The 20037-nt window shown below is 35.3% G+C and overlaps 1 protein-coding gene and 1 non-coding gene across 2 annotated transcripts; one reads left to right on the forward strand and one right to left on the reverse strand.

Moving 5' to 3' along the window:
• The first annotated feature begins 417 nt into the window (after positions 1–417).
• On the forward strand, positions 418–523 carry LOC128041462 (small nucleolar RNA R71). The gene has a single exon (XR_008196484.1). It is a non-coding gene; the product is annotated as a small nucleolar RNA R71 (small nucleolar RNA).
• Positions 524–15891: 15368 nt separating this feature from the next.
• Positions 15892–17458, reverse strand: LOC105771307 (transcription factor PRE6). The gene is made up of 3 exons (XM_012592728.2): positions 17151–17458; positions 16843–16991; positions 15892–16331 (listed from the first exon to the last, which is right to left on the reverse strand). Exons 1-3 carry the CDS (start codon positions 17277–17279, stop codon positions 16283–16285), a joined length of 327 nt encoding a protein of 108 aa, XP_012448182.2. The 5' UTR covers positions 17280–17458; the 3' UTR covers positions 15892–16282.
• Positions 17459–20037: the final 2579 nt, after the last annotated feature.

Genomic DNA, 20037 nt, shown 5'->3' on the forward strand with positions numbered 1-20037 from the left:
ATCCCAGATTATAAGTGTTGACAAATGGGCTAGGTTGTTGTCTTTCCAGATTAAGAACATAACCAACCAATTCTATCTCAATTATGCATTACAAGAATGATGGATATCCTCACAATGCTTACAAATCCCATTGAGTGGCTGCTTATTGCTAACCTCAATTTTTTTTATTTAAATCTCATTTCATATTATTCATTTCAACAACGAAGGCAATTATTGTATCAACCTCTACTACTCCAACAACCTTATTTTGGCTGGCACTTATTCTACTTAAAATCCGCTATTGATTATTTTCTACCATGTATTCAATTCTATAAGTAACTTACTCAATAGTGCCCCATTAGCTATTACCATCCAAATTACTACTGATTGACTATTTTTAAGCCAATGTAGAAAGTCTGGATTAACTACCAATTTGGCACTTGGTGATGAGGAAACTACTTTCGCATGTCATTGAGACATCCCTATGACTCATATAAGATTTCTTTATCATATTGTCGAAAACGATGATGTCATTGCACAACTTGGTTATCTTATTTGGAAGGAATAACTTAACCAAGAATTTTTTTACCACTTGGTTCCAAGTTGTAATAAACTTATCTGGTAACCCATCTAACCAATTCAGAGCTCTTTAAATTAGATAAAATAGTAATAATTTCAATTTAACAACCAACTTGAATATACCATACATTTTAACAAACTTCCGCACATGTTGATTGGGATCTTTATGAGAAAAGTTAAAAAATTGATTAGGGTCCACCATCTAAATAACCACTAGTTTGATCTCAAAGTTGTTCGATTCCACCATTAGAAATTGAATACTAGTCTTGATACCTTCAACATGAGGTGTAGCATAATCTATGATAAACATCAGAGTAGTAGAAGAGCTTGTCCATTAGCATTAGCACTGGTATAAACAACACATTAGCGCCTCAATGGTTAATTCTTTGGACTCAACCTTTGAATGAATGTTTAATCTTTGGATTATTCATAAAGTCCTTTCAATCTCCAAGTCTAACATAAATAAGTCAAGATTTTGGCTTCTGCTTATACGAAAACCAAATGAACTTTAAAAAAGCCTTTTGGTCTGATAGATGTCCAATTTAATATCATAATTGATGTTTCAACACACATATTTGAATAAGACAATTTAACAAACAAATTATAAAAAGAGAGTAAGGTAATAAAAGAAATCAACATGCGATGTTTGTTAATGCAGTTGAAATTCACCAATCATATTCTGCAAAGCCTTTAAAGCCAAATCTACCTTTACAACTTGAAGCAATTATAGCCCCAACAGATATCCCCAATTGTTACAATTATTCACCTTAAGAACAAGTCTAATGTCAACTATCCCAAAACTTGAAATAAAGTTATGCAACCATAATGCTTGAATTGTAGCCTCAAAATAGGCAACAAACTTTGTTTTCAACTGATGCAAAGGCAAATCTTTTAGCTCTTTTTTATTATATGTCTCCTTCAGCAAGTAGAAAAAAAGAGTGAAAGTATTTTTCTACTATAAAAATATCCAGCAAAATCTAAATTTGAATATCCATTCACTTCCAGTTAATTGAATTTCATGTATATTATGTAATTCCTTATTCTTTTTAGGCACCATAAAACTTTCTTTACATCCTTCCAACGATCAATTTCATGATTTCTTTAATATCTACCAAGCATCTCAAGAAAGAAACTAATATCAAGTCTTGTACAAGTTTGGAAATACATCAAACTGCCCATACAAGAAGCATGAGGGATGGACTTATTCTTTTCCATTTCACATCATTCTTTAGACATTGCATTAGATTAAATTTGTTCATTTTTTGTATAGGAACAATTATTGTTGAACAATTATATATATTAAATCTCTACAACTCTTTGGATATAGTTTTTTTCTAAGGCTACCTTAACAATCCTTGTAATATATTATGAAAAATTTCAATTCTTATCAAAAAGACTATCTCTATCATATTGTTTAAGCCTTTTTTAACTAGTGCCTAGTCCAATGCCTGGACAAGTGCCAACTGTCTGTAGCATTGGTTACTCTGAAAAACTATCATGTTTAGATTAGCAAATTTTGACAACAAATATGTTTGGGCTAAGATTTCCTTAAAAGATTGAGATTCTTGCCAGCCCATTCTTGATATCCAATCTACCCTTAGCAAGATTTCTTAAAGAGTTATTGGGATTAGATCGAAGCAATAAATATCCCTTAATCAAAAGAGAAGACCAAATCAAGCCTTTTAAAGGAAAGATATCATTAGCTGATGGGGCACTTACCTTAGAGACTTTTGTAACATTTATCTTACTTATTTCAAGGGATAATTGATTGTATAAAATTTAGTATGTTAGCGAGTTCATACACATATATAGTGTGTGAACTTTTATAGGTGATGTATTGAGTTCGGAGCACTTATTTGTTCAATGAGGAATGTGCGTTGAGTGCATTACTTTTGTAATAATCAAGTGTAACTTGGGTAAGTGTCCTAAGTTTTTGAGGGGACAACTTAGAGGGAATATGTTTAGATCTTAGGTACAAAAGTAAAGAATCTAAATCAGTGAGTGTTAGAGCTTGTAAACACTAATTGTACGAGAAACTAAGATATATAGCGAATATTCTCTATCGACAAGACCCTCCAAATGTAGTGAAATCGAACTGCATAAACATCTCATTTCTTGTTTACTTTTTTACACTTTACATTTCTTATGCCTGAAGTAGTTAGAAGTAGTCTTGGCACTGCTTGGTTTTTGCATTAAAATGTCAATTTGGATCCAACACATTTGTTTCATTTGAAATTTATTTGAGAGAAAAACTTCTCCTTCAATACACCTAAATTATTTGTAGCAAGCAAAATATCGTCAACATATTAAGAAAATGAACTTGCTTTTATTGATCTTTTTTATATATACATTGATCGGTGATTTTTTTTTTAAAACCAAAAATCTTATGGTATCATTGTCGCAAAGCTTGTTTAAGTGCATATATTGACTTTTTAAGTTTACAAACCATATGACATTTTCTTTCAATGGAAAAACCATTAGATTGGTTCAATATAAACTTTTTCCCCAAGATTTCCATTCAGAGATGTTTTCACATCCATCTGATGTAAATACAAGGGCCCCTTTGGATGGACAGTGCGTTTACCTGTGATTAGTGTAAAAATAGCGATGCCGGTGAGATTAGATACTATAACAAAACTGTAGCGTAAGACAAAAAAAAAGTTAAACATACAACACTGGAGGTAAATGTCCATCCAAAGGGGTCCTAAATCATAATAAGCCATTAAATACCACAATCGTTTTTAAGGAATCTTTCTTCGAGATTGAAGAAAATATCTTTTTATAATTATTACCATCCCTTTTAGTATAAGCTTTGTCAATACTTTATATTGTGTGGTATTTTCAATTAAGTTATATTTAGTTTTAAAAGCTTTGCATCCAACTCGTTTTCAACATTTTGACAATTTGACAAGATCTCAAACTTTTTTCCTATAAATTTCATCTCACCTTTCATGGCATTGAACCATTTTATCTACATTCATAACTATTTATAGCTTGTGAAAATTAAATTAGATCTTGATTTTAATATCAAAATTTGGCTATTATAAATAAATCATATAATCATGAGGAATGATCAATGTGGAGTTAGAATAGGCCGTTAGAATTGTTAAAGGAAAACACTTTCTTGAATAAAATTTTCCTTTTAACCTTTTTCCTTAATAGATAAATGATTAATCAATTTTATATAATTAACTTTTAATCTAATACACCCATGAAATAATAATTAATTAATCATCTTAAATTGCACAACTTTATTTTTATTTTTTAATGCAAATTGGTAGGTTTTATTGAGAAAGAAAGAGGATAGAAACAATTATAATATGTCCACGAAACATTTCGAGAAATCGAAAAAAAAAAGGCTAGAAAAACAAATCCTTCCCTCTTCTCTACCCTAAGTACATCTCCATGATTTAAACTAAAATGTACATATCTAAGATAAAAATCATTTATCGACGGGCCCAATTTTACCCGGGCCTTAAACACAAAACACAAATAATAAATCAAAATTAAAACAAAAAGCCTAATTACAGAGGCCCAATACCCAAACCCGAAAACTAAAGTCAACTTAGGGTTTCAGTTTCTAAAACCCTAAGCGCCGCACTAGCTCCAGACCGATGGTCTTCTGCCGCCACTCGCTTCAGACCCTTGGTCTCTGGGCCGCCGCGCGTCTGTCACCGCCACTGACCCATCACCGGCGCATGTCAATCACCTACAGAAGAAAGATCAACACGCTAGCAGCAAAAATAATAGGGAAAAATATAAACAAATCGACTATAAAAAGCCGAATGCTCCTCTTGTACCTTCTTCTTCTTCCTTTACAAGTGATTAATAATAAAAAAAGAGCAGATCAAAAAAAGATTAAAAAAGGTTGACTTCAGTTTTTTTTATCAAAAAAAGATTAAAAAAGGTTGACTTCAGTTTTTTTTCTTCTTTCAGTTCTTTTATTTTTTTTATTTCATTTTTTTATTATATTTTATTTTATTTTTTTAGTTTCTACTACCTATCTTAACAAAACCAAAACAAAAAGGAAGAGGGGAGTACCTGCTTGTTTCGGGAGTCAGTGCCGAAACCCGTCTTCGCCGTCACCGGAGTTGGATAGGTAGAGGTCTCTTTCTCCTTTTTTCTCTCATTCCCACGGTCGAGAAGGCCAAGCCTTCAGGGACACCGTGAAGCGAGGGCTGAAAAGCCCGTTTCGCGACTCTGGCCACCTGCCATGGCGGTTGTATGCCGAGGGCCAAGGAACTCAATGGCCGGATTTTTGAGAAAAAGGGAGAAGGGATTTGTTTTTTTTAGGGCTGGTAGCAGAAATGATTTTTAAAAATTTTTTTGGGCTCAAATAGCCCCTTTAAAACGGCACCGTTTGGACACTAGCGGTCAGGTGCCAAAAGCAAGTTGTTTTGGCCTCGACCATGCATGACCCGACCCTAGGGGAGGATCCGCGCGTTTTCACCTGGGGGGATATTTGTGCAATAAGTCCCTCCACCTTTGCGGTTTGCTTCAATGCGGTCTTTTATTTTTTCTGATTTCGGCCTGCGAATTTTACTTCTATTTCGATTTGGTCCTTAGACCATGTGTCGCCTAGTTGAAACCCAGCGTTTGATCGGGAAATATTTCCCAACAAGTCCTCACGCTTTAATCACGTTTTACTCATCTGCACTCTTCCTTTCGTTTATTTACATATTTAAACCCGAAGTTCGTTTAAACTTTTAATTTAGTCCTTTTGTTTTTTTAATTTCTTATTAAGTAATAAATTTGATGCTATACTGTTGTTATTAATTATTATTGCTGTTATTTGCTCATTTATACCTTTAAAATTTCAAATTTTATCATATATATGTATATACTTATTTTTATAATTTTATATTATATAATTTGTATCTATATATCTATATACATATTTTTTTCCTATAAATACATACACATACCCATATGTTTTTATATTTTCATATAGTTTTATATACATACATATTCTTATATACACATACATATATTTTATACTTTATAATTCTAACATACATACATACATACATATATATATATATTATAATTTTATTCATTACTATTGTTTCATTTGGTGTTCATTTATTTATGTATTTATATGCTCATTATTATTACTTATTTAAGTGCTTTAATTTTTATTTATTTACTTTTATTTGTGTAAACATTATTGATTTCTTTTTATTATATATTTGCCGTCTTATTTATTTATCTTTTCTTATTTGTTTGTATTATTTTATTTGCATTATCATCATTATTATTTTACATTCTTTTTTTACTCGGATTCGTCAAAAAACGAAAAATTTCAAAATAAAAATAATACTCGATATTTAGAATCTTCGAGAAAATCAAGCTCTAACGTATTTGGTTCCGATTTCTTTCGTTGAATCTAAATGATCGAAACTTTTTATATATAAAATATAACTAAAAGCTCGTTATTGGAAATCCAACATGTCGTGTCCTAATGCATTGGATATGATGCGTTGTTTTCTCGAGACGAGAATTTTCTTTATAAATGCAATATTCAAGGTTTAATATTTCGGGAAATTGTGCCCTAACGTATTGGGTTGCAATTTTTTCGTATGACTTAAAAAATCGAATATCTTTTTAAACTGTATTGTGCAAGTTTTTAGACGAGTTCATTTCTGAAGAAGTAAAATATCGTGCCCTAACGCATTGGGTGTGACATTTTCTCTTTCTGAAATGAGAGAGTCTTAACGTGTAACTTGATTTATATAAGTTTTTTCCTGTTTTTAAAAACAAAGTATCGTAGTTTAAATTCTCCAAAGTTTTTCAATTTTCAACATTAAGACATTAACTAATCAACGAGGTACCAATTTTGGGCGTAACGAGGGTGCTAATCCTTCCTCGTACGTAACTGACTCCCGAACCCGTTTTTCTGAATTTCGTGGACCAAACTCATTGTTTTAATAAAATTAAATTGCTTATTAAAAAAACCCCTGTTACGAGGTGACTCGATCACACCTCATCAAAAAAGATTGGTGGCGACTCCCGTTTTTGCTTTCAATTTTCAAAACCCAAATTGACCCCGTTTTTATACAAAAAATGGTGTCAACAGCTTAGCGACTCCGCTGGGGAGCAAAATAAGTGAGTCAAGCCACGAGTTGATTAATCTTTGTCTTTTTGTCGAAAATCGAAAACTTGGTTTAAATATACGATCTTTTCGTTGCATTTCACTCGTCTTTATTACGATATTCATCATGGTGGTTTATAATTGCTCTGTTTGTTTAAATTTTGGTATCTTTCTGCACATTGCATTGCATGACCGTTGGTCACACCCTTTTAAGTGAGAGTGAGAAGCTACGTCTTCGTGAGGTTTTCACCTCCGCATGGGATTGTGAATCGCTTCCGGGATACATCCGTACCTATGTCTTCGTGAGATTTTCATCTCCGTATGGCCATAGGGAAATGTATCCCCCTGAACTGAACTCGGTCTATATGAGCCTATAATAGGTGAGGATCGAGGAATCTGCTGGTTCGGGTACCTTTACTTTAGAACCAAACCTCATGTAGTGAACCTTAGGAGCCCACCCTAGGTAGAACCACTTTGATTCCCTAATATTCACCCGAATAGGTGTTCTATTTATTGTTGCTTGCTTTTGCTTTGTACTAACCTGTTTTCTTTTTGTTATGATTGCATTGCATTTTCATCATAAAAAGAGGTGTTGATTCACGTTTGGTTGTTAAATAGAGAGCTTGTCATAAGGAAATGGGTTTCTAGATAAAGTGAATAATAATACGATTGTCCGAATATGGTCCAAGAAAACGTGGTAAGAGAAGGATGATGGTTTAATGGAGGACTGCATGACCATTGCTCCGTTGCTCGAGAATTCAAGATGAGAAAGATTATTCGAGAGCCACTGAACTTTCTTAAAGGGAAGCTAACGAGCGTCACGAGGATGAGTGATTAACGAGTCGCAGCCCGGATCAAGCAAAAAGGAGATAAAAGAGACGACCCTTTTGAAGAGTTCGTGAGATTTATCTTAACGCTCGAATGAAGAAGAGGATCGAATGTCTCCGCCTATGAGGGCAAAGCCATATATACATCTGCTTTATGTAAAGAGATTTGTTTTCTAGTAAAGTTGTTCTAATAGAATTGAACCAAGAATCAACGTCTCTTTTTGCATTCATTTCATGCATTTACATTACATTGCATCATATGCATTAGATTTTTACAAAATGACCCTAATTAATTTAAATTATGATAGTTACACTGGAAACCAACAAAAATCTGCCAACTAGATATCACTACGGTACCCGTCGCAAAACAAAAGCAATGGATCAGAGATTAGAAAGACTAGAACAATTGCAAAAGGAGATGCAAGATCAAATACAGGAAAGACTAACTAAAATGCAGCAAGACATGGAAGAATCCCAAAGAGATTTGTTGAGTCATTTAAAGCAGTTACTGGCTGGGGGGCATGACAAGGGAAAGAGCCCTGTGATCAATTCTGGGGATGATCACGAAGACCCTGCTTATCCTCCAGGTTTCTCCCCAACTAATATCCAGGCACAACCAGAGGTGTACCCACAGAGGGTACCTTTTACCATTATATCCCAATACCAAGTTGGTGCCCCGGCGTCAATGAACTTTCCAACAGGCTCAGGTTCTAATCCCGAGGATAATCCTACCAATCCCGTGGTTCCTGATCTTGACGACGTAGCAGAAATAGAGAAGGCAAGAGCGGACCTACCAAAATAGCTAGAAGACCGGTGTAGGTGGCTAGAGGAGAAGTTTAAAGCTATGGAAAATGCCGATCACCATCGAGGAATGGACGCTAAAGATTTGAGTTTGGTACCTGATTTGGTGCTCCCGCCTAAATTCAAAATGCTGGAGTTTGAAAAGTATAACGGGACTAGTTGTCCTGAAGCTCATATCACTATGTTCTGCCGAAGGATGACGGGATACATCAACAATGATCAACTGTTGATTCACTGCTTCCAAGACAGTTTGATCGGGTCGGCGGCTAAATGGTACAACCAATTGAGTAGGGCCAATATCCACCCATAGAAGGATTTGGCGCAGGCCTTTATGAAGTAGTACAGACACGTGATGGATATAGCACCCGATCGAATTGTATTGCAAAACATGGAAAAGAAGCCTAGTGAGAGCTTCAGACAATACGCCCAAAGATAGAGAGAGGTAGCGACACAAGTTCAGCCACCTCTTTTGGAGAAAGCAACCATGATGCTGTTCATCAACACTTTGAAAGCACCGTTCATTAACCACATGTTAGGAAGCACTACCATGAGCTTCTCAGATGTAGTGATGTCTGGTGAGATGATTGAAAACACAATAAGAAGTGGGAAGATAGATACGGGAGAAAGTGTCAAAAGATCAACCCCAAAGCACAAAGAAAATGAAGTGAGCAACCTGAGCTTGTATAATAAAGGGTATTCAAAATCAATCACTATAGGCCAGCCAAGGACGGTAGTAGCTAGCTATCAAGGCCCCTCAAAACAAGAACCCAACTCGAGGCCAAACATAGAAAGACTCCAGTTCACACCCATCCCGGTGACGTATAGAGAGTTATATCAGAAGCTATTTGATGCACATGTGGTATCTCCGTTCTACTCAGAGCCTGTAAAACCTCCGTACCCCAAATGGTACGATACAAATGCACAATGCGATTATCATGCGGGAATTACGGGGCATTCCATAGAAAATTGCGTTACCTTTAAAAAAGTGGTTGAAAGGCTTGTCAGTATGGGCATTGTCAAAGTGGACGATTTATCTAGTGTAGAAAATCCGCTACCCAATCATGATTGATAATGGAGTGAATGCAATGCATGAAGAAGTTGGGAAATGTTCGCATTAATGATATTTGTGAAGGCAACTGAAAAGGGACCTTGTCAGATATCCACCATTTTAAACTTGGAAGTGTTCTAAATAAATCAGACTATAAAAGAAGTCTCTATAGTATTTAGAGCCTACTTAGAGTAATATTCAGAACAAACTTGTTGCTTTTAGCCTAGAAGCAATAAGAACTCTTTTGTGAAATAGGCTTATGTCTGAACGTCGTTATTTTAATGAAATGCATCTTTGCAATCATTTTTTAGCCAATATTCTTTCATTCTTTTATGAATAATCATTTTTATTCTTTCATTCTTTCTTCCAAATCATTCATTCATTCATTCATAATCATACTGTACATATAATTATTCTTAAATTCGTACATTTTTTTCATATTATCTTGTACCTACAATAGGTCCCAGATATCAATGACATGAATGACGTTGCTACAGACTCAGAATCTCCTTTTGAGTGAGACATGTGTCTAGAGGGATCTCATGACTTCGAAGATGACATGGATTGTAGCCTATTTTCGGACTTATTGAGGATGGTAGAACAATATGGAAAACAGATATTACCCCATAAAGAATCAATAGAATCCATGACTTCTCCTTATGTTGGGCATAGATGTCATTGAGTCGATCTTGCCAAAAGTTTCTGGCGATCAACAATTCATCTTTGCAGCCGTTGGTTACTTCACTAAGTGGGTGGAAGCTGCTTCATATGCCAGTGTCACGAAGTCGATAATTAGCATATCCTTGAAAATCTTATGTTAGTATGGAATGATCATATTTGACAATGCACTAAATTTGAACAAGAGCACGACATCAGAAGTTTGTGGGCTGTTCAAAATCAACATCATGTCGCCCCAAAGTGAGCAGAACAAAAAAAAAACCTCCGCCGGGGCAATGCCTTTTTCTTTGGCCTATTGCGGTTTTGCCTATTAGAGACAAGATTCTTTCTCTCTGAGTTTTTGGATCCAATCCTAATTGAAGAGGAATGTTCAAAGCTATCCGTCATGGTCAAATGCGCCAAAAGCAAATGATGCATGCTCACAAAAAAAGCTCGCCCCAGAGAATTTCATGAAAATAACCTGGTATTGAAGAAGATCCTTCCCATACAAAAAGAACTTCATGCCAAGCTGAGAAGAACCTTATGTTGAAGACCTTATCTGGAAAAGCGTCAATCTTGATCGGAAGGGATAACAAGGACATCCTAATCCCATGAGCCCAGATTCAATAAAATTAAAAAAAAAAGAAAAAAAAGAAAAAGAAAGAAAAAGAAAGAAAAAAAAGAAAAAATAAGAAAGAAAAAGGAGAGGCCAATGTGAAAACCCGCAAAGGGCGCCTTGAGACCAAAGAGGCTTGAGTTGAAAACCCGAAAAGGGCGACTCAAGTTTTGGATCAAATTGGGGCATGAGGTGATCAGAGCAGCTCAAATTTTGATCAGATCGGGGCATGTGATGATCTTGCTATACCTGAATCAATAGGAAAGGGTAGGCAACATCTTGGGGCATCGACAAAGTCCTGTAGATCTCCTAAACACATGTCAAACTCAGAATAATCTTTCAAAGAGTTTGTACAGAGAAGTTCAAGCTGCGATATCTGGGGCACCTAACCTCCATACTATTTATATATTAAATTTTTTGTTCTTGGAATACTTCATTCTTTTTCAAGATACGTGTTTCCAATTAATTCCCCTTTTATTCTTACTATCCTTGATAATTTATCCACTTCAAGCTATGCTCCCAAGTCAGTTCTATTTTATCCATCGTTATATTCTTCTTGCAAGCATGTTGCATTGGAGTGATAATTAATGGGCTAATAACACTTTCACAATGGAAGTTTTGCATATTACTCTAGAAGTTTCTAAATAATATAGAAACCTGAAACAGGACTATTGTTTAGAAAACACCAAGTTTAAAGGGTGAAATATCTAAGAAGGAAGAGTCTAAGTTAAAGACTATCCTTTTGGATTTTGTTGTCTAAACATTGATTGAAAAAAAAAACAAGATATCGTGTTGGTGACAAGGCTTCAATGAACAAACAAGCAAGGATCACCGAGTGATAAGAAGAGGTTTTTTCGGAGAAGAAAATTTTGCAATTGTGCATAAACATTCGGTATGATACCTTGGGAATGGTGTAGGAGACCAAAGAGTTTCACATTCTGTATCCTTGAATTGTGATAGCAGAGGATCGAGAAAAGGCCAGATCTTTCTACCCTTGGGTTACAGCGGGAGAAAGATGGTTCAAATTTTGCATCCAGTGGATTGAACTTGGAGGTTTACAGTGGGGGCAATCTGACTAAGTGTTTCTTCAGAAAAGCCAGCCGAGCAAGAAGGTGTTATAGCACGTCAATGATAAAACCTTAATAAACTTTGAGTAATGATAACCTAAGTGATAAAGAAGGATCATTCTCAAAAAAAATGACATTCTGCATTCATTCAAATGTCATTCATACACGTCTAGTTAGGAGCATTTGATTTATTCTAATCATGTCATTCTAATCACTAGGAATAATTAGGTCCATGAAATAGATTATACAGGTCATGTTCCCCAGAGAACAGATCAGTGAAGATAGTAGATCTTGCCTCCCTGTACTGATAGTGGAGCAGACTGAAGATAGCAGATCATGCCTTCCTATACTGATGGCGAATCAGATCGAAGACACCATACATTGCAGTCAAAAAGATTGAAGCCACAATGGCGAATCTTACTCTCTCAGGTGGTGCAGTGGAATAGATTGAAGCCACAACGGCAAATCTCGCTTCCCTGACATTGCAATTAAAAGATTGAGGCCACAACGGAGAATCTTACCTTCCCAGGCGATGCAGTGGAACAGATTGAAGCTACGATGGCGAATCTTGCTTCCTCAACATTGCAGTCAAATAGATTGAAGCTACAACAGTGAACCTCACTTCCCTGGCGATGTAATGGAACAGATTGAAGCTACAACGGCGAACCTCGCTTCCCTGACATTGCAATTTAAAAGATTGAAGCCACAACGGTAAATCTTACTTCCCAGGCAGTGCAGTGGAACAGATTGAAGCTACGACGGCGAATCTCGCTTCCCTGACATTACAATTTAAAAGATTGAGGCTACAACGACAAATCTTACTTTCCAGGCGGTGCAGTGGAATAGACTGAAGCTACGATGGCGAATCTTACTTCCCCGACATTACAGTTAAACAGATTGAATAAGCCATTCCTATCTCCCTGAAGTTGCAGTGGAGCGGATTAAAACCACAGATCTTATCTCTCTAAAGTTGCAGTAGAGTAGATTGCATCCAGCCTTATCTCCCTGAAGTTGCAGTGGAGTGGACAGAAGAAGCTAATCCTGTCTCCCTAAAGTTGCAGTGGAGTGGATTAAAATGATGAATTCTATACCCCTGAAGTTGCTGCGAAGAAGATTGAAGCTACAAATCCTATCTCCCTGAAGTTGCAGTGGAGCGGATTAAAACAACAGATCTTATCTCTCTGAAGTTGCAGTAGAGTAGATCGCATCCAGCCTTATCTCTCTGAAGTTGCAGTGGAGCAGATTGAAGTTACTAATCCTATCTCCCTAAAGTTGCAGTGGAGCGGATTAAAACGATGAATCCAATACCTTTGAAGTTGCAGAGGGTCAGATTAAATCTTATCATATCAAACCTTATCTCCCTGAAGTTGCAGTGGAGCAGGTTGAGGCAACAAGTCTTATCTCCCTGACATTGCAGTGGAGCAAACTAAAACCATAAATCTCGTCCCCTTGAAGTTGTTGCAAAGAAGATTGAAGCTACAAGTCAGATCTTTCTGAAGTGAAGTAGATTGGATTAAAGCGACGAGACGTAGTGGACTGGAACGAAGTTATTTGAAGAAGAGAAGCACCAGAAGAAGTCAAGACTCGGCAAGACTGGGCAAAATTGGCCCTTTTAAAGTCTTTGCTTTGTTCTCGTTACACGACAACGAGCAAAGAGAGGCAGCTGTACGAGCCCAATTTTACCCGGGCCTTAAACACAAAACACAAAACACAAATAATAAAACAAAATTAAAACAAAAAGCCCAATTACAGAGGCCAACTACCCAAGCCCGAAAACCAAAGTCAACTTAAGGTTTTAGTTTCTGAAACCCTAAGCGCTGCACTAGCTCCAGACCGATGGTCTTCTGCCGTCACTCGCTTCAGACCCTTGGTCTCCGAGCCACCGCGCATCTGTCACCGTCACTGTCCCATCACCAGCGCATGTCAATCACTTATAGAAGAAAGATCAACACGCAAGCATAAAAAATAATAGGGAAAAATAGAAACAAAAATACTATAAAAAGCCGAATGCTCCTCTTGTACCTTCTTCTTCTTCTTCCTTTACAAGTGATTAATAAAAAAAGAGCAGATCAAAAAAAGATTAAAAAAGGTTGACTTCAGTTTTTTTTTCTTCTTTCAGTTCTTGTATTTTTTTATTTCATTTTTTTATTATATTTTATTATATTTTTTTAGTTTCTACTACCTATCTTAACAAAAACAAAACAAAAAGGAAGAGGGGAGTACCTGTTTGCTTCGGGAGTCGATGTCGGAACCCGTCTTCGCCGTCACCGGAGTTGGATAGGTAGAGGTCTCTTTCTCCTTTTTTCTCTCATTCCCAATGCCGAGAAGGCCAAGCCTTCAGGGACACCGTGAAGCGAGGGCTGAAAAGCTCGTTTCGCGACTCCGGCCACCGACCATGGCGGTTGTATGCCGAAGGCCAAGGAACTCAATGGCCGGATTTTTGAGAAAAAGGGAGAAGGGATTTGTTTTTTTTTAGGCCTGGTAGCAGAAATGATTTTTAAATTTTTTTTGGGCTTAAATAGCCCCTTTAAAACGGCACCGTTTGGACACTAGGGGTCAGGTGCCAAAACGGCGTTGTTTTGGCCCTGACCCGCGCGGTGACCCGACCCTAGGGGAGGATTCGCTCGTTTTCACCTGGGGGGATATTTGTGCAATAAGTCCCTCCACCTTTGCGGTTTGCTTCAATGTGGTCTTTTGTTTTTTCTGATTTCGGCCTGCGAATTTTACTTCTATTTCGATTTGGTCCTTAGACCATGTGCTGCCCCTAGTTGAAACGCAGCGTTTCAGGATTGGGAAATATTTCCAACAAGTCCCTCACGCTTTAATCGCGTTTTACTTCTGTCCTGCACTCTTCCTTTCGTTTATTTACATATTTAAACCCGAAGTTCGTTTAAACTTTTAATTTAGTCCTTTTGTTTTTTTTTTAATTTCTTATTAAGTAATAAATTTGATGCTATACTGTTGTTATTAATTATTATTGCTGTTATTTGCTCATTTATACCTTTAAAATTTCAAATTTTATCATATATATATATATGTATATACTTATTTTTATAATTTTATATTATATAATTTGTATCTATATATCTATATACATATTTTATTCCTATAAATACATACACATACCCATATGTTTTATATTTTCATATAGTTTTATATACATACATATTCTTATATACACATACATATATTTTATACTTTATAATTCTAACATACATACATACATACATATATATATATATTATAATTTTATTCATTACTATTGTTTCATTTGGTGTTCATTTATTTATGTATTTATATGCTCATTATTATTACTTATTTAAGTGCTTTAATTTTTATTTATTTACTTTTATTTGTGTAAACATTATTGATTTCTTTTTATTATATATTTGCCGTCTTATTTATTATCTTTTCTTATTTGTTTGTATTATTTTATTTGCATTATCATCATTATTATTTTACATTCTTTTTTTACTCGGATTCGTCAAAAAACAGAAAATTTCAAAATAAAAATAATACTCGATATTTAGAATCTTCGAGAAAATCAAGCTCTAACGTATTGGGTTCCGATTTCTTTCGTTGAATCTAAATGATCGAAACTTTTTATATATAAAATATAACTAAAAGCTCGTTATTGGAAATCCAACATGCTGTTTCCTAATGCATTGGATATGATGCGTTGTTTTCTCGAGACGAGAATTTTCTTTATAAATGCAATATTCAAGGTTTAATATTTCGAGAAATTGTGCCCTAACGTATTGGGTTGCAATTTTTTCGTATGACTTAAACAATCGAATATCTTTTTAAACTGTATTGTGCAAGTTTTTAGACGAGCTCATTTCTGAAGAAGTAAAATATCGCGCCCTAACGCATTGGGTGTGACATTTTCTCTTTCTAAAATGAGAGAGTCTTAACGTGTAACTTGATTTATATAAGTTTTTTCCTGTTTTTAAAAATAAAGTATCGTAGTTTAAATTCTCCAAAGTTTTTCAGTTTTCAACATTAAGACATTAACTAATCAACTAGGTACCAATTTTGGGCGTAACGAGGGTGCTAATCCTTCCTTGCACGTAACCGACTCTCGAACCCGTTTTTCTGAATTTCGTGGACCAAACTCGTTGTTTTAATAAAATTAAATTGCTTATTAAAAACAACCCCTGTTACGAGGTGACCCGATCACACCTCATCAAAAAATATTGGTGGCGACTCCCGTTTTTGCTTTCAATTTTCAAAACCCAAGTCGATTCCGTTTTTATACAAAAAATGGTGTCAACAATTTAGATACATGTAATATGGTTTAACAGATTTCTAAAATTTTCTACCATATAATATAAACATCCTAGTTTGCAGGCTTAAAGATCATCAACCTAACTAGCTCGTGGATGCTCATGCATAACCGCATATATTTAATTGATCATCCCAGCTAATCTGCTTTCGGGCCATCAACGTTACATAGATGCCTAATTAGACCAAATTTTCACAACTTTAAACTTAAATATATGTTGAAAAACAAGTGTCACGAACACGAGTTGAAACCATGCATTCAAACGAAACCCAGGCCAAAAACAACCCAAACCATAATGTTTAAGCCTCCGGAGAGAACAGATCAATCACATCTTAGCCACTATTATCAGCTTTCGAGGTTGACCTTTCCCGCTTTCTCTCTCTAGCAAGTTCATTAACAGAAAAGCTGATTAAGGTATATAAAAATGGCTAGCCTTCTCCCTCTATACTTTGAAATTTTTGTCATATTCATAACCATCACCATCAATAAACCGATATATAATTTATAAACATACCGTATTCATTTTCTCTCTTTGGGTTCATTGAAGAGAGGCAGTAATTTGATTTTCTTAATCCTTCGTAACCATAGTTGTAAATCAACTCATAAAATTTAAATATATATTTGATTTAGAAATGTGGAATTATTATTATTATTATTATTATTATTATTATTATTATTATTATTATTATTATATATGATGATAGACTAGATTAGTGTGCAGTCTTGATGACAAGGGTTATTTAACATTATTATCAGCCCATTGTCTTAAGTTCTAACCCCCTTGTTTCCGAATTACTAAAACTAGCTAGTGATAGTTGTTCACCAAATCGTACATAATGGCTGCTTGGTCGCTAAAGGTAAGAAACTGAGAATGGGAAAGACTGATTATTACATAAGTAAACTCCTGATAATGGCTGCTTGGTCATTATCGATGTCTGTTGAAGCTAATAGCTCCGATAACCGGTGGCTTAGGTCTTCCACCTCTCTGTGTAAGCTTCTGATGTAGTTGCAGGTCTCCTGTAAGACCTTGGAAGCTGATACCTGAAGAGAAATTAGAAATAAAGATTAATAATAAAATAACAAGAGTAATTACGGGTGATGTCAAAGAATGAAGCATGCTAAAAGGGAACAGATTAAGTCCCACACTATCAACTTGTTGCTAAAGTGCACCACATGAAACTAAACGAGGGTGTTGGATACCTTGTGGGAGCGCCCTCTACGAATCTGAGGGATAAGTAGTTGCAGCTTGGAAACAAGATCAGTGATCTGATCATCTCTGATCCTAGAAACACCGCTTGACTGCCTAGAACGTAATCCTCTGCTTGACATTGTGTTTTAAGGAGGTGAGGAAGGAATCTTAATTTTTAGAGATAAAAGAGAATTTTTTTTTTGTCAGAGTAAAGAAACCCTATATAAGAAAAATTAATGGGGCTATTGGGGAATAGAATGAGCTAGGCCAAGGATGAAGTGATGTTTGCGAGTAGCGAACAAGAGACACTTGCATGGAAGAAAGCAGAGGGCTATCAGTTTCTGCTTGTTATATAGGATGCTGAGTCTAAGCCGCTTTCCTTTTTATTTTTTTCTCTTTAATGCCATTATGAATAGAATTGTGGGCCATGGTAATTGTTTTCACATTCAAATTTGATTTTTTTATTTATTTAAGTTTATCCCAACTTCATAATTATTCTCATATTAGAACCTAATTTTTTTTGTGCTAATTAGTTTCTGAACTTACAATTGTTTTTACATTGGGGTCTACACTACAATAACATAGGCTTATCATGACACTTTTTTTTTACTTAAGACAATGCAAAAAAGGTTGACATAGGTCATCCTAACGTTTCTCTTGACACTTCCAAAAACTTCGTCTATAGTGCAGTTGGCATAGGCTCTGTTACGCTTTTAAAAAAGCGTCAGTACAATTCAACATAAGCTGACCTTTATTGAAAGTTTGGCAAAAAACCTAGTCAAGGCAGACCTTAAGAAAAGGTTGGCATAGGAGAAAATAGACGACGAAAAAAAGGATCGGAATCAAACATACATATGCCAACTTTTAAAGAGTTGGCTCATGCCTCAGTTAAAGGCAACCTTAAAAAGGTTGGGATAGACCCGTCTAAGACAACCTTAAAAAGGTTGGGATATACTCGTCTAAGACAACCTTAAAAAGTTAGAACAGACAAGTCTAAGGCAACCTCAAAAAAATTGGGATAGACACATCTAATAGGGTAGATGGGTAGTTTTAGATTTTGGGACTAGTGTTTGCCTGTTAGGGGTTTGATTTTGGGGAAAACTGGAAATGGTCAAATGGGGTAGATGGGTAGTTTTAGGGATTTGATTTTGGAGGGAAATTAGAAATGGATTGGTGGCAAATGGGAAAACAATTTAGCTGTTTAGAAGGGGAAAAATCTAAAATGACGTAGTTCAAAGAGGTTGGGATAAATCACAAAGGTAACACAAAAAAGGTTGGGTTAGATAAAATATTTGTCAACACATAAAAAGGTTGGGATAGGTTAATATGTTCCCAACTCTGACTAAAAAGTCGCGATATAATCTGATTTTGCCAACACTCAAAAACGTTGCTTAAAGATACAAATTTAAACAACCTAAAGAAGGGTCAGCGTAGTCCAAAAAGAGTCATCTTAGACTTTTCATATGGCAACATTTTATGTAGTTGGGAAAGGTATAAGAAAAGTCGGTGTAGTATTGGACAAAATCGACACTTATTTAAGAGTTGCCTTAGGCATGCATATCCCAACCCTTATACAAGAGTTGGCCAAAGTGCATATAAACAAATCTATCCCAACATTTAGAAAAGTGTCGTCTTAGGGTTGTTTTGTTGTAGTGCTAAATTATTTTTTGTCTAAGTTAAACCTTAATATTTCCTTAAAACTTTACAGTTCAAGTCCAAATGTGGAAATAATCAAGGGCGAATGTAAAAGGGCAAGCAGAGACCCTACTCCCTCCCAAAAAAAGGAAAATTACAATTCAACTTCCTTAAAAATCATTAAATTATAATTTTATATATAGTAAAATTACATTTTAGTCTCAAAAAATAAAAAAAATTGTTAATCCTTTTAAAAAATAATGAAATCATAAATTAATACATGATAAAATGATATTTTGACATCTCAAGAATTTATAATTCAATTCCAACCTCTTCTAAAAATATTCTAGATTTGCTCATGAAATTAATTGTCAAGTTTAAAGATTAATTTGGTAAAAAAATTAAATCTTAAATGTAAAAATAATTACTAAATTAAAAATTATTTTAGAAAAATAGTTCAAAATCTTAGAGTAATTACTAAGTTTAAGTTTCGAAGTAGTGATTTAACCGTAGGTATTAAGCGGATTGTATAGGCAAGGAGAGGGAGAGAAAGCTATACAATACAGAAGAGTGCAGGTTGGGATGGATGAGTGTTGTTCACAGTGGGGATTAAGTAACAGGAGCAAATTGGGAGGCGACATTGTTGACCAGTCAGTCAGATTTTATCTTGTCTTCCATCCCCCATCCCCATCCCCATCCCCCATCCCCCTAATCTCTTCCATAATGAACTTTGGTCACCACATGGCATGTGTCGTCCAACCCCAGTCCCTTACCCCTCTGCCTACTACATTTATGCTAAGTCCCCAAAGTAGGACTATGGATGAGTGAACTATTAACGGTTATACTTTCAATGTGTGTCAGATCATCTAATAAATCTTTAACTATTTTAACTAACTGCGAGTTGAAAATTTCCTACACCAATTCCGTATAGCTTTGTCTTCTTCTAATTGATATATATAGTTAAATGCATGCATTCAAACCGATCAAGGCTTTATGTTCTCATGACTTGTTGAGCTCAATGCATGCATAATTTGCCTTTTAAGTATTCTGTCGACCTCCTTCTGCCAAGTCCCCACAGGCCACAAGCATTAAATATTCTGTCCCGTCCAGTTGGTTAAATATAAAAATAATAATATTAATTTCATTTCCACACGTGATATCATATGTTGCACCTGCAACGTGATGATCAACTGTTGGTCTTGAACTTAATTGCCTCTAAATTCATAATAATCACCAATTATGGAAATTATTTCCTCAATGAGG

The sequence above is a fragment of the Gossypium raimondii genome, chromosome 5 (assembly GCF_025698545.1).
Source record: "Gossypium raimondii isolate GPD5lz chromosome 5, ASM2569854v1, whole genome shotgun sequence".
Classification (NCBI taxonomy): domain Eukaryota; kingdom Viridiplantae; phylum Streptophyta; class Magnoliopsida; order Malvales; family Malvaceae; genus Gossypium; species Gossypium raimondii.